The following is a 15,798-nucleotide window of genomic DNA, read 5'->3' as shown; positions in this document are numbered from 1 at the left end:
TCAAAACGCAATTTTTTCGAAAATCCATAATTAATAATCATAGATTATTAAAGTTCTCGAACAATGATATCGGGTTAAATCGATGTCAAATGTTATTTATTCGGCTTCTGACGCTTTGGTTTGAATATAAGTCATCATACGGTTCAAATTCATACATAAACATATCCCTCCTATTTCCCCCACTTGAAATTGATATTTCAAAAAATCTTATATAATTTCTTACGTTATAAAATCAACCTATTGTCCAAATTTCATCAACTCGTAGTTTCGGTTGTGCGATCAGTCAGATCAAACGAATGCTTTGTCTCTTTCACACTCAATAAACACCATCGGTAACGGTTAGAAAATATGTTGAGCTCCTCTGACTAATAACATGACTCGTATCGCAGATAAAACATCCTATCTGCTCTTAGTTTAAACAAACGTAAGTCAAGGTCAAAATATTAATTTCACAAGAAGTAATAGAACACTACACCTGCCTAAACCGCTCACGATTAAACTTCAGCGAAATTGTTCTATTTATTTATATTGTGATGATAATTTATATTATTCGATAAATTAATACATTCTACGAAATCTTAATTCAACCGGTTTATTTACTAAGTTAAAACGTCAAAAGTGACAAGAATTTTCAAGTTCATACTGCCTTTCTCAGTTGAAGTTGTATATGTAATATGTACTCTATTCTTTTACTTTAACACAGACATCACTATTATGTAAGAACTCCCCTCACGTGTGAAATGATTAAACGATATAATACGTTATTTTTAAAATTAAAATACGTACTACAATCAAAAGGTCGTAAGACGTCCTGCTTGTCCATATATTATACTACTATATATACATTAAAACCTTCTTCGAAAGTCGCTTTATCTTCTGTTATAATTGTGTATGATTCAAGAGTAGGTATTTTAAGTTAGGCATTACAAAAGAAAACGTCCACTGATTTATTAGAATAGATTTATTGAATTAATCTCACGAGAGCACCGGTTCCGAATGTAAATTTCACCGAAATGAAATGACAAAAAATTCAGTAAGTGGGTTTTTCCTTTAAATATGATAATCAAATGATGCGTGTTTTCTTTAAATAGTACAATTAATTGTATAGTCACTTATTACTTCCTGACAACGATCGTAGACTACGGTCACTTTCGAATTTTTTTTTCTTCCAGAATAGCTTTACAGGATAATCTTTGAAGTCGTTGCTTGCTATATGTTCCATATTTTAAATATAATTAAATCGATCGAACATTAAAAGACAGACTAGCTATACGTTTTTACGCTATATATTTTTATATCATCTAGAATCCTGTAAGACTTCACAATTTATCATGTATGAATTTTAGGAATAATATTTAGCTTTTTTCAAACTCAGTAGCTGAAAGAAACATTTTAGTGATGTCAAATTACTCGATTGATTAATCGTGAAATAAAAAATAAAAACCGAAACTGTAAGTTTTAAACTAAAACTCGACTATCTTTTTCCGGAATCCAAGGATAACAAACACTCAGGTATAAAATATTGTTGTAGTCATCGACTTCGATTATTATCGAAATGAATCGGACGGATGTCTTAGAAAGCGTTCATAATCAGCTTTGTTTAGTCAAAGGGACGTGACTGAATCGACGGCTATGCTAAGCAACGTGGTATCAATTAGTCTATGTTATTTGACTTTTGTTTCAAATATTGTTATGTCCAATATTTTAGTAGTAAGTAATATAATACATAAAAAATATCATTACCTACCTTATATTATAAATCAATGGATCGACAAAAGTTCGCTTGATTTGAAGGTTGAGGGAGTGAGTGTAACGGGTAATAGGCACAAGGGACATGACATCTTAGCTCCCAAGCTTGGTGGAACATTGGCTATATAAGGAATGGTAAATATTTCTGCCGAGATAGCCCACTGGTTAGTACGCGTGCATCTTAACCGATGCTTTCGGGTTCAAACCCAGGCAGGCACCACCAAATTTTCATGTGCTTAATTTGTGTTTATAATTCATCTCGTGCTCGGCGGTGAAGGAAAACATTGTGAGGAAACCTGCATGTGTCTAATTTCAACGAAATTCTGCCACATGTGTATTCCACAAACCCGCATTGGAGCAGCGTGGTGGAATATGCTCCTCAAAGGAAGAGGAGGCCTTCAGCCCAGCAGTGGGAAATTTACAGGCTGATAATGTTAATGCTAAAATATTTCTTACAGCACCAGAGTTCATTTATGCGTCCGTTTACCTATATAATAAAAAAAATCATGATATAACTTAGACTACATGTAAGGTGATATAAAGGCTAAAATGGCTCAGTAATGATAAGGATATCCAAATTGATATTATATCAGTGCAATAAATGTGAGCAAATGCTGTATTTGTTATCAACATATAGTATTTGGTTGCGATGCGAATAATATTCTAACTAGTCGAATAAATCCGTACTCTTTTATCGTTTAAACTTAATCGAGCTCATAGAAAATAAATATATAAAAGTGTAATAAATAACACAGAGTACTTGTCGTTGAAGCACAATTAAGGTGAACGTATATCAATAATTCAAACAATATTAACTTATTTATATTAAAAGTATATAACGAATAAAGTCACGAGCACGTGACGAATCGATACTTATTCGATTTTTTTTCTAATCGCAACTGCATGACTACAACGAAGCCACTCAGAATAAAGTGCTCACCATTCAGTCCTTGGCGGAACAGTAAACGTGTAACACGTGCGCACGGTTCCATTTGCATGTGTGAGTTATGTTGTTATTTGTGTGCCTGTGTGCGATAGCGGCTGCGTCCGCGCAAGACGCGCCAACGGTGAACATAAGGCAAGGTGTGATAATAGGATCTCGAGTAGCCGATGGAAATTACATATCATTCTATGGAATTCATTATGGCGGTTCGACCTCGGGTGAAAATAGATTCAAGGTAATTGTGTTATTAAGAAATATCACAATGAAGAGTTAATTTTTACGTAAAACGAAAAAATATTTTTTTTTATTTTTATTGTTTACGTACACTACGCGATTAGATATAGTTAAACATTAAATTGTAGAGTCTTTCACACTTATGTATTCAAATGAATCTTAGCTTCATAAAAATAAAATCGATAATTAAATAAAACACATTTATTATACGATAATCATTCAGTAAAGATAATTAAGTTTTGATAAATAAATAATTAGTCTTATTAGTATATTTATCATTTTAGTGTAATGTAAACCATGAGTGTTTGTATTCAAATTAATGACATTTTTATAAAAAATATTTATATTGTTCTTGTTTAACGTGGCGCTAAGATCCTTCCCATATATAATTTGATGACTTCATTCGTTTAAAACAACCTATTAAATCCTAGCTCAATTTTGGACACCGACTAATTTTCGGTAATTGGTGACTTGAATTACATTCCAGAGCGAGAATTATAACATGTAATTGATCCCAATAATAATCTTATATACTTATCGTGCTTTGAACTTAATCTTCAAATAGATCTTATGTTAAAGGAAATTACAACGTAATCCCAACAACACAATGCTCAAATTTAAATGCAGATGAATTTTACGTTTTTATGCGCGTGCAGTTTTGTGGCAGACCGATAAAAAGAAGAAATCACCGAAACAGGTTTATAGCACTGATTAATTTGAACATTTTAAATAACATCCTATTAGCAAATTGCTTGAAAACTTCTTATACAATCAAATAATTGAACTTTGTATTGTAGTAGGTACTAAATTGTCGTGTATTTTTAACATACATCTGATTTTCCATAACACAAGTGCTTTAGCTACTTACATTGGGATCAGAGTTATGTATGTGATGTTGTCCAATATTTATTTATTTATTTATTTACTCTGTAATTAAAATGGTAGAAAAGAGTAACTACTGAGTTTCTTGCCGGTTATTCTCGGTAGGACCTATTTTCCAGTGGTAGGTTTACATTTCATTTAAAACTGTAACATGACGATTCAAAAGTGCTGTTATGATCCTACTTGAATAAAGAATATTAATAATAGATATATCTATTATGGTTTAATCGTATCAAAGTAAATGGTAAAAACTTAAAACATAAGTAGTAACACTAAACTATAACTGAATGACACATTTATAGGTAAATTTTCAAGAAATATGATAAACCGTAAATCGATAAGATTAAACGTTCTCTACATATCTGAAGTTATTTGATAAGATAGATAGTCACTTGTTTATTTAAAAGATAAAAAACAGAGTGATTATAGTATAGTGTTGATTTCTCAACATAACCAAACAATCATGATCACGTGGTATACTGTTATTAGTATACACAGGTTAAATGGTTCACGATTGTAACTATTTATTCAAAATTGTCTATTTATTTTCAGGCACCCACTGATCCACCTGTATATCCTGGCGAATACCACGCTGTCAGCAGTGACATAATATGCGCTCAACCTTCTCCACGAGGACTTATTGGTATTGAAGACTGTCTCGTGCTGAACATTCACACAAAGAATCTGACAACACCTAAACCAGTAATAGTATGGCTTGAAGGCGAAGAATATCAATCGACAAGCAAGATTTTGTATTCCTTTAAGGAATTAGTTGAAAAAGATGTAGTAGTTGTTTCTATTAACTATCGGTTATCCATCTTTGGTTTTCTATGTCTAGGCGTTCCAGAAGCACCTGGTAATGCTGGATTGAAAGACGTCATTCATGGATTAAAATGGATTCAATCTAACATAGCCGCTTTCGGAGGGGATCCCAGTAAAGTAACATTAATTGGTCATGGATCTGGAGCAGCTATGGTAGATTTGATCACTTTGTCGCCATTATCTCGAGACTTGGTACATAATGCCATGGTACTCAGTGGTTCAGCATTGGCTCCATGGGCAATGGCGTATGATCCTATAGGTTACGCACAAAAATTCGGAGCAAAATTGGAATATACTGGCAAAAACCCCACTGAATTAGCGAAATTGCTTTCTACGACCGACATAAATGTACTATCCAGCGTACTAAACGAATTCGAATTTTATAACAATACGCCATTATTTGCGCCCTGTATTGAAAACGCTAAATTGAATCCAAATGGAACATTTCTTTCTGATGCTCCAATTAACATACTCAGATCTGGTAACTATACTGATATACCTTATGTAGCTGGTTTCACAGACAGGGAAGGTACGATGCGTGCTAAAGAAGCAGCTCACAATAACTGGCTTGAAAAAATGGATAGTAGCTTTGAGGACTTTTTAACGGCAGATCTTGCGTTTAAGACTAGAAATGATAGATTAAACGTAAGCAAGATTATTCGTGAATTCTATTTCAAACAACGCCAGGTTAATATGGAAACTATTGAAGATTTCTTAGACTTCCAAGGCGACGTTTTAATACTAGTACCAGTTACAAGAGGAGCAATAGAAAGAGCTCGAACTTCGAAATCTGAAGTAAGAATGTTTGAATTTGCATTTAGAGGTGCAAAGAACTCTGACTGGGCGTATCCTCAAATACCCTTGACAGGCGTGAGGCACGGTGGTATTCTGAATCATCTGTTTAATTACGATTTAGAACCAAAAACAGCAAAAACATCGATCATTGATCGAACAGTGCATTTTGTTCAAACGGGGTAAGTTAATTTAAAAAATAAAAACAATACCGAAACTATTTCTCGACAATAAATTTAGACTTATGTAACATTGGTAAAATAAGCGTGGTTTATGTTATTAAGTATGAGTGTAAGCCGCTGTGGCCTCATAACCCGAAAGTTTGCCCGAAGCCCGCGTTGACGCGGACGTTAATGGCAGTCAATTCTTCGGAATAATTTTTCATTTATATCTAAAAGTCTTAAGTCAGCTTGTTACGCTTTTACAACTACTCAATCGATCATCATAAAATTTTGAAACTAAACTATGAAAACTGAAACTATGTACTATATAACTTCTGACTTTTGTTTTTCATCTTTAAGGATACCTCAACCAACAAACAGCGTGGAATGGAGACCTATGCAGAACAGTTTCAACTTGTTGTACTTGAGCGGCGGGGAAGTTCAAACCGACATTATAGTTTACAAGGAAGAAGGACTGGGCAATCGCAATAGTGAACGTACAGACTTTTGGCACAAATTATTTGATGAATATTATCAACCTCCGAGACCTGTATCTTCGGCGAATAATCTGTTAAGTTTTGGAATACTGACATTAATCACACATATTGTAGTATCACTTTTTTAATTACATATTATAATTTAAAAGAAATATTTTTGGAAGGCAAATACTTCTTTATAAGTGACAAGAAAGTACCGTTAAATATTTTTTAACTAAGGATTTTTTACATATCAGGAGAAAGTGTAACTTGTATATTGTTTTTGTATTAAGCTATAAATATATAATATATCAGATAAAAAAATAAAAGGAACGATTTCATACCAAAAACTCAATTAAAAAGAATGCTGTGAAATCACATACATACACGTGGATGAGTGGAGAAGGTGCTAACAGTATTACGCCATATCGCTTAAGATTTAGTAAACTTTTTGTATTTTATTTACAATAAGGAATTTGAATTATATTGCTTAATATCTACGAGCATTTTAACGATAGTCTGAGTGAAAAATTAAATGTATGTATTAGAATAAGTTCTTTACAATAAATAGTATTTTCAATTTTATACCCATTACGTATATATATTTTAAAGTTTTAATATAAAGTATAAAATAAAAGTTTTTATAAATTTGACTCTTATTGTGCAAGTATGAAAGGATATTTTTTTCAAAAATCGATTGAAGTACATATTACTTTAAGGGTACGATTTTCTTTGTCCAAGTATGATTACTGTATTATTACTGCCAAATGGTCTATTAGCTAGCTTGGTTGCTAATCCTTGGATGGATCTTGGGCTTAAAATCCCGGGTCGGGTCAAATTCAGAACAGTGTTTACACTTCCGTGCCTAAAATATCATGTAAAATTATTGGTCATGAGCCTGAATGCTCTACGATCGTGACGGTTTGCCATGATATGGGATTATGAGGGTGCACCTGTGTTTGTGCACAGAAATGAGCTCTATAATATCTCGCAGTTGGCTAGTCACTGTTGAGACATCATAGTAATTATATTTCCATAATTTTCGTTTTATGCAACGATTTGACGATATCTCGTATAAGCAAGTATTCCAAAAATGTTAGTAACGTTTGAAATCAATAAGTTTGTATTTGTATGACAAGTGCTTTGTAAAATTTTTAAATAATTTATAATTTAATAATAAAAATAAATTAAATGCGAGGTAACTTTTTTATTGACGGTACAAGTCTCCATAAAAAGGACTAAAAAAAAAAATTTTTTTTTGATATTGTAATGTAACATTGCGTTTACATACATTACATATGTATGTAATGTATGTAATGTATGTAACATTGCGTATCCAGATACAAACAACACTAATCTTTTTTTTGTACAGAATACACTTAAAATTGCCAACGAATTTAGTTGCTTCTGTAATATTCCTTAAACAATCATGTATATTTGCGTCTCGTTTTAACAGATTGATCGATGGGACAATGAAGAGGATAGCTATATGTTTACCACCTGTTACAACTTTTGATCGAGTAGAGCTATTATTATTATACAAAGATTAAGGAAAGACGTTATAGAAATACTATATAACTTGAAAATTAATCTATACATATAATAAAATTGGAGTGTCTGTTTGTAATATTAAAATAACCCGTTTTTAAATGAATATGTATGTATACACGGTACATATTCCAAAATATCATTTTCCTCTGTATGTCTGTCTGTTTGTTCCGGCTAATATCTGGAGCGGCTGAAACGATTTCGACGGGACTTTCACTGGCAGATAGCGAATGTAATAAGGAGTAACTTAGGCTACTTTTATTTTAAAATAAAAATAAAATCACGCTACAATATCCAAATAACTTAAATTCATACAACGCGCACGAAGTCGCGGGCGCAACTAGTGGTCAATATAGCTTTATATTATAGTATACCTATTGAGGTACAATCTCATACAACTAATAAACTTGTTGATATATTGTTTGATCATTCTCCATGACAGTTGCCTCGTTTATGTATTTTGTCATAGATACATTTTTATTTGTTTGGACGATCTATTTTGTTATAACTCGCTACTAGATGGCGCTGTAGCACGTCATCATCTTTACCTTTAAATTGAAGTCCATTAGAATTGTTACTCATATGATCACTGAGAAAATTAACGCAAGTCGTATCCGATGATAGTTAACAAACTAAATTTCAAGTGGCATTGCTAAGCATACGAAGCATTATTATACATATTATATACTAGACGTTGACCGCAGCTTCACGATGATTTCGGGTTCAAACCCAGGCAAGCACCACTGAATTTTCATGTGCTTAATTTGTGTTTATAATTCATCTCGTGCTCGGCGGTGAAGGAAAACATCGTGAGGAAACCTGCATGTGTCTAATTTCAACGAAATTCTGCCACATGTGTATTCCACCAACCCGCATTTTAACAGCGTGGTGGAATAGGCTCCAAACCTTCTCCTCAAAAGGAGAGGAAGCTTTAGTCCAGCAGTGGGAAATTTACAGGCTGTTAATGTAATGTTATATTCGTATATATTTCGAGAGAAAAATTTAGGATGTACTTTTTAGAAGTTTTTTCCTTAATTCAATATGACGTAACGTGTAATGAATACTTTATTATTTTTTTATCGACATTACAAACGAAATATTATATCCTCCTATCTCTGAATTGCCATCTTAACTATCTTAGTATGTATGTGCTTAAATTCTAACTACAATGGCAAATAATCGAATATATCCAATGACTTTTAATCTTGAATTGGAAACAGAGAAAACGGGATACCCCACAAAACCTGCTCCATAGCATAATAGGTAAGGAGAATGAGTAAAAATAAAACAGAACCACTACAAAGGTCGCTAACCGCGAAGCTATCTGTCGCTCACTGTCCATTTAATGGTAAATAATTGCTCTATCCAGTTTTTTTTTTTATATAAACCTTCATTTTTTACTAGGACTAAACCTTCAGTTCAATGCTTCAAGTATTTATTATTATCAGCCCATTACCAAAGAGCAGTACATTGTGTTGCTATATTCCAGGTTCAATGTTGAGCAAAAAGATTAAAAGCCTGTTGTCACGTTTAAGATTTGAAACTTATTCCAGCACGTTGCTCCAATGGTTGTTGGATACACGTGTGTGTGACTTTGACTTTAATACATGCAGGTTTCCACACAATAACGAGGTAAATCATAAATAAGAACTAAACACACGAAATTTGACTTTAAATTTGACACGACCTAAGTTTGAACTTCAATCATTGGTTAAGAATCACGTGTTTCACTCCTGGGTCATCGAGGATCTTTTTAATTGAGTGGGCCAGTGTATTTACAAGGGACATAACAGTTTAGATCCCGATATTGCGATCGAGACGGTGTTTATTTGTATTTACTTGTATGTTTTAAAATTATTTAAATTTTATTGTTTAAATATGTTTTAATCATAATAGTCTATATGGGCCGGTGTATTCCCTTCTATAGAAAATATTATGGCATTCTTCAGCATGGTATCCTCATTTAGAGCTGACAGCACAGATCATTGAGTGACAATTCAAGAGTACTTACAGAGCCCACTTGGATCGAGTATCCTTTTTATTATTCTTACGACACTTTAAAAAAATATTGTCTAATTTATTTTTAATGGCGTGTGAATGATGTACGTTGATGAAAGACGAAGAAAGGTTAAAACTGGTCAAGGCACGATTTAATATGCCAACGATAGTACTTCTTCGTTTATTTTTTGTAATGGTCAATTTTCTGTTAAATCACTTACCAAATCGGGGCAGCATTAAGGTAGCAGATATATCATGTACTTACCTGCAAAAAAAGATAAAAATACAATTTCATTTGTTTATTAACATATTAAGGCAAAAACAAAAATTTAAAATAATTTATTATTTGCATTAACAATATTCATTGAAATAATGATTAACTTGATAGAGATTTTAATTTCGTTTTTAGAATATACGAAATAAATCAAAGAAAAGTTTGAGAATATATTTTTAAACGGTATAACTTTTTTTTTTGTCATACACAACCTTTAAGCAAAGAACTGCAGAATCGATATAATAAAGTTTCATCGGAGACAAATTATCAAGATGTAGTAGTCTCCAAGTAGCCCTTTACCCTTCAACAGTCGAACATCTTTACACGTATATGTAATAAATCTATCAAATCAATTTAGCACTTATTGCTTTTATAATAAGGTATCATTTCAGTTATATGTTAGAAGGCACGAGATGAACCAGGTAAGCCGAAGGTGCGTAGTAATTTAAAACGTAAGGGTTTATGGAGTCCTGTGAAAATGGACAAAGAAAATACGAAATATTTTTCGTATTATTTCGTAATCTTCTCCTCCATGTTCGAAGCGAACTTATTTTATAGCACAATAAAGAAAATTTTGGTAAAAATCGTAAAAAAGCTGGTTGCATCGGCGATATAGGCAATATTAACCATTCCATACAAGACCCATGCGCCAACAACCTTTTGAACTAAAAATTCAATTGTAAAATTATTTTAAGGTCACATGTGCAGACTCTCCGTGTACCGCGACACCTCTTCTTTTTTGTTAATTATATTTAGGGGTATAATTATATTTATATCACACAATTTTCTTTACTAATAAATTACTGTGCGAATCGTTGGTTCTAGATAAACACGAAATTCACAAAGCTTTAGTACAGCCTGAATACATAATACTTATACATTAAACTACAAAGCTGTTAGCCGAACAGATGTAACCACGATATTCGATAGAAATAATATTATTTGAAACAATTCTTTCTCTACCGCTACAAATGAAAAAAGTTGTTCCGTAAGCGTTGTTTATGTTGCCACCGTCTGGGATTTCACTGGAACTGTGCAATCATGCTACGAATAATGAAACCCAAGTTACGCTAGACAAATATTTTTGATTATTCGTGTATATAAAGGGCAATTTTTTCCTTATTAAGTTAATTTTGTCAGTATAAAATTGCGTCAAGTTTGACACCCGCCTTAAACTATATATTATATATAGTCAATAAAAAATGCCGTATATCTGGGTCTCTAAGTCGGACCACACACTCATCAGATGTTTTGACGCCAAACGGCAATACTTAATACAATAAATTTGATGTTCCGTTTTAAAGGTTATCCAGTGTAAATACAAGACATAACATTTTAGCTCCCAAGGTCGGTGGCTCATTGGCAATGTATGGAATGGTTAATATTTCTTACAGCGCCAATGTCGATGGTGACCACTTGACATCAGATGGCCCATTTTACGTCCACCTATGAATTACATAAAAATTTATATCCTCGCTAAAAAAAGGTATTAGACATAGACTGAAAATTTGCATAAGACCCTCATTTCGTTATTTAGCAGCACACTGAGCAAGGACCTTGCTGTAATTTTAAGCAGGGCGCTGGCCTTAAAATTTCTTCAATGGACCGGATTCTTTTAAACCGTTAGTAGTTATCAATTATCACGATATATACGCACTAAATATCAACAGAAGAATGATGAAGACTGATTTACTAATACTATTAAATACTGAACGCTCATTGGACGACTGTAGCGCTATCGACAGATATCGACCAATCGGATCTATTTTACGCTGAACAGCGATTCAGAAAGTGGCGGTAACATAAATATTATAGTAATAAACATTAAGATTAGACATATAGGTCACATTGAAACCGCACTAACATATTTTGCACTGTTAGAAACATATAACATTCTTTACACTGACAATGCGACTCGTATCTGATAAGCGGTTTGTTAGTAAAACTTTACAAATTCTGTATCCAATCACAAAAGTATGACTTGCTTTGTCTATAAATCAAATGTTACTGTTCCATAAATTCCGTTGACGCAAATATATGTTCTGCTCAAACATATAATGTAGCCTCGTGGTTATATCTTCGTCTATATTTAAATATTGTTTACGGGAGACAAACCGACGCCTGAACTGAACCGGCTTAAACCCAATATTGGAATCACAGAAATGATCATATTTAAAAATAAATTATATTTCGTATTAAATCAGTCAATTAATGAATTAGTTTTAGTTAATGTTTATATTCAGTTATGAAATATAGGAAGTAAATAGATACTTAATAATTGTACATATTTCATAGTTATAAATGTAAAAATATTTTTATAGCGTAGGTGGTAGGCATTTGGGTCACCTAATGGTAAGAGGTAACCACAGTCCAGATATATTGGCGCTGTAAAATAATTTAACCATTCCTTGCATCGTCAATACGCCACCAACCATACGAACTGAGATATTATGTCCCTCGTAATAACTCTGAGAGAGCAATTGTATCCCTTCTCTTCAAACCGGAACACAACAAGACTAAGCAGATCTAGAGACGATTAGAGAATACAATTGACCTGATAGTCTTCAAATATTTTAATTGACATTCTCGTCACTATTTTGAAAGACTAGCTTTTTCGAAAGGTTATCTAATTATTTAGAGTTACAACAAATATAAATACGCATTTCCTTAGCTTTAAAATCCATTGGAAAATCCTCGAACTATTTTCGGCACAATACGAATCTATGAATACAGCAATGTAATTTCCAAGAACAATGATGAGATCTTATTGGTTTGAAATTCCGGATCAAGCAGTGATAACTATTTACCAAAATACAAAACGATAGAAGCCAAAGAAAATAGTTTACGAATAGAAGTGTTTGAAGAGCATTATGATAATAAGGCGGAGAAGCTCAAATCCTATTGAAAGCAAATCTGATTTGGGTGTGAATCACGCAACCCGAATGCAAAATGGCCACTTACCAAACGCAAAATTCAAATAAAATGAGATTCTCAAACAAATGAAAACTATTACAGACGCAGAGAAATCATACTGTATAAAATATGATTTTGCATGTTTTGAACATTTATTTTCTACTCGTCAATGTCTACCCCCTAAAAGATTGGTTGACAAACAGAACAATTCAGAATTTCAAATTGAATCGATAACACTTCGATGTCCGTAATTTCACAACAGCGCGATTTTTACGGATTTTTCTGCCTCGCACAACCACTCTGTGGTATCGTTCACCGACAGTTTTTCCAAACTGATACAACTTGGTAACCTTTAAGAAAAGAGTCTACTCTTATAGGAAGGAAACACATCGGCAAGCCCTGTGGTATTGCAGGTGTCGCAGGTGAATCTTCTACTAGTGAAATATGCTTTTAAAAATGAAGCAGACCAAAAGGTATAAGGTGTTTTGACATTGCCTTTTTTTATAGATATATATTCATAAGTAACCGAAAAATGAAACGAATGAGCAGACACAAAATAAAAATGAATAATTGACAAATGATTAAAAAACAGATTTTTATGGACGAAATTAGTATTCCCAAAATGTCAAATGCCAGTGTTACTTCACTGTGTTGATTAATTATATAAATAATAGTACAAAATAAGGTATATCTCAATGGATCGTTTTAATTTAAGTTACGGATTTGATGCTATAATGAAATTAATTAAATTATTATTTTTGTCTGATTATGTACTTTACTTAGAACATCATAAATAGTTATTTTTATAACAAACTATTCGTTCGTATGAACGTAATCCTCTCATCTTCATCCTAAATTTGTTACTTGATATTTTTAGTTTATTCAGATTGGATAAAATCACTTGCAAAAACATTTTCCTGAGCGTAATATCGAATCGCATTTAATCACTCAACCATCAAGTGGGACGTTCGAAATCTGTCTAAGTTATATTTTTTTTATTAATATTGGATCACATCGTTCTTTGGTACTAATTGACGGTAAAGTTTAACATAATAAATTAAAAAAAAAGTATTTGACTATTTTCAATATCGATTTAAATAAAGCGTTACTTTTATTATTAATTGATCTGTTACTTTATTATTTATTATTAATTCAAATCTATTATAATGCTATAACTAATGAAGATACCTCGATTCCAACTAACCATTAAAGAGCGGACGTGACGAAATTACGACAATTAATATATCTTCGATAAACAAATTTGGAATTATTTATATTCAAATAGGCAAGGACAGCTGTTTGTCAACCGACGCTTTACTGACGAGGACGACGACGACGACGACGATCATTGAAAAAAATCGTATAGAAGAGGAGATTAAAATAATGCACAATACATACAAATTAGTTATTTTACAAGTCAATAAAGACTATGGAATATCGACCACTGCGCGAACATTACTTAGTAAAAATATATTGACATGTATGTATACGAGTCAACCTCTCTTTTTTTTATGTCAGAGGTGGCAAACGAGCAGGAGACCTGATGGAAAGTGACTACCACCGCCCATTGACATCTGCAACACCGGGGGGCTTGCAGGTGCATTGCCGGCCTTTTAGGAAAGAGTACGCTCGTTTCTTGAAGGTTTCCAAGTCGTATCGGTTCGGAAAAACCGCCGGCGGAAGCTGGTTCCACAGAGTGGTTGTGCGAGGCAGAAAATGTTTTAAAAATCGCGCTGTTGTGGATTTTCGGACATCTAGGTGGTGCGGGTGATATTTAAATCTTCTGGTGATATTTAAATATTTAAAATTCTCTTATTTGCTGTCTGAATTATTTTCCTTTTTTCCTTCCTCTTTGGTTGTGCTGGGAGTATATTTTAAGGGATAATCATGCCATTCATAATTAATTTTCTTTTATATATTTATTAACGTTTTCTTTCTGTACGTTATACGTGTTAAAATAAAAATAAAATCAAGCCGATTCTCGTCCTAAGTAACAAACGACTCCGATTTGTCTAATTATCTATATCTCGACCAGAGATGCGCAAAGAATGTTTTCTTAACTTTTCGGGAGATCCAAAAGAAAGTTCATAATAAAATCATATCAAATCAATGTTTATTTTATATAATCACTTTCCATCAGATGAGCCTCCTGCTCGTTTGCCCCATATAACATAAAAAAACAATACTAGGCTATCAATAAATTAATGTTTTAACCTTTATAAAAGCAAAAAGACTATAATCTTTGTACCTAGGAGAGTTATATATTATACTTGCCACCAGTCCTAGCTTTGCATGGGTCTACACAAAACTTATTTTGTAATATATCATACAACAGCAGTGCCCGCGACTTCGTGCGCGTTTTTATTTAGTAAAAAAGTTAATGTTCAGTTCGCAGATTTTACTATAACTTACTAATTCTGTATTAGGCGCTTTTGTGATATTAAGTCTTAGTGTTTCAACCTTTATAAGTCTTAATATTTGTATTCTTTATCCTAGGAGACTCATTATACTTGTGACCTGTCCCGGCTTTGCATGGGTAGAAAAAGGGTACATAAATCTTTTATATCGTAATACATCAGATATAACTCTATTGTATGACACAGTCATGTTTTTAGGTATAATTAAAAATCATCATCCTATTCGACTGCGTTTATTGATGAAAACCGTATGAAAATCCGTTTGCTAGTTTCAGAAAAACAGACAGTCACGGCTGGGACTTTGTTAACTATGTAAGTAACTCTTCTAAAAAGATAAAATCAAACTTTATATTATTTTATTACATTTAATATAAAATGGCGTACAGCATCATTTGTAAAATAACAATTTAAGACTCGAAGCTTTAACATGAATATGAATCGCAATCCCGTGAAACCAAGGATTTAGGTATACGCCAGTGTAGCGTGGGATGGGATTATGACGGGATCGGTGTAACTTACAATAATCAAACGATGATTTAAAATAACATCACGTGTGTGTTAAATATGTAATTTTCTAAAACAAACATAG

At 32.7% G+C, this 15,798-nt stretch overlaps 2 protein-coding genes across 7 annotated transcripts in view; one reads left to right on the top strand and one right to left on the bottom strand.

The window, feature by feature from the left end:
• Positions 1–15,798, bottom strand: part of LOC125070203 (transient receptor potential cation channel trpm) — a 277,870-nt gene that overhangs the window by 184,940 nt on the left and 77,132 nt on the right. The gene's annotated exons all lie outside the window — the stretch shown is intronic.
• Positions 2,678–6,650, top strand: LOC125070205 (venom carboxylesterase-6-like). The gene is made up of 3 exons (XM_047679964.1): positions 2,678–2,927; positions 4,361–5,604; positions 5,944–6,650. The coding sequence occupies exons 1-3, from the start codon at positions 2,757–2,759 to the stop codon at positions 6,206–6,208; spliced, it is 1,680 nt and encodes a 559-aa protein (XP_047535920.1). The 5' UTR covers positions 2,678–2,756; the 3' UTR covers positions 6,209–6,650.

Source organism: Vanessa atalanta, chromosome 17 (genome assembly GCF_905147765.1).
Source record: "Vanessa atalanta chromosome 17, ilVanAtal1.2, whole genome shotgun sequence".
Lineage (NCBI taxonomy): Eukaryota > Metazoa > Arthropoda > Insecta > Lepidoptera > Nymphalidae > Vanessa > Vanessa atalanta.
The sequence above is the reverse complement of the archived record's forward strand: the minus strand, read 5'-3'. Positions and strand labels throughout refer to the sequence as shown.

Coding starts and splice junctions, on each gene's coding strand:
- LOC125070205 (XM_047679964.1), top strand. CDS start 2,757: ATGTTGTTATTTGTGTGCCTGTGTGCGATAGCGGCTGCGTCCGCGCAA. Junction 2,928..4,360: donor CGGGTGAAAATAGATTCAAG/GTAATTGTGTTA, acceptor ATTTATTTTCAG/GCACCCACTGATCCACCTGT. Junction 5,605..5,943: donor GTGCATTTTGTTCAAACGGG/GTAAGTTAATTT, acceptor TTCATCTTTAAG/GATACCTCAACCAACAAACA.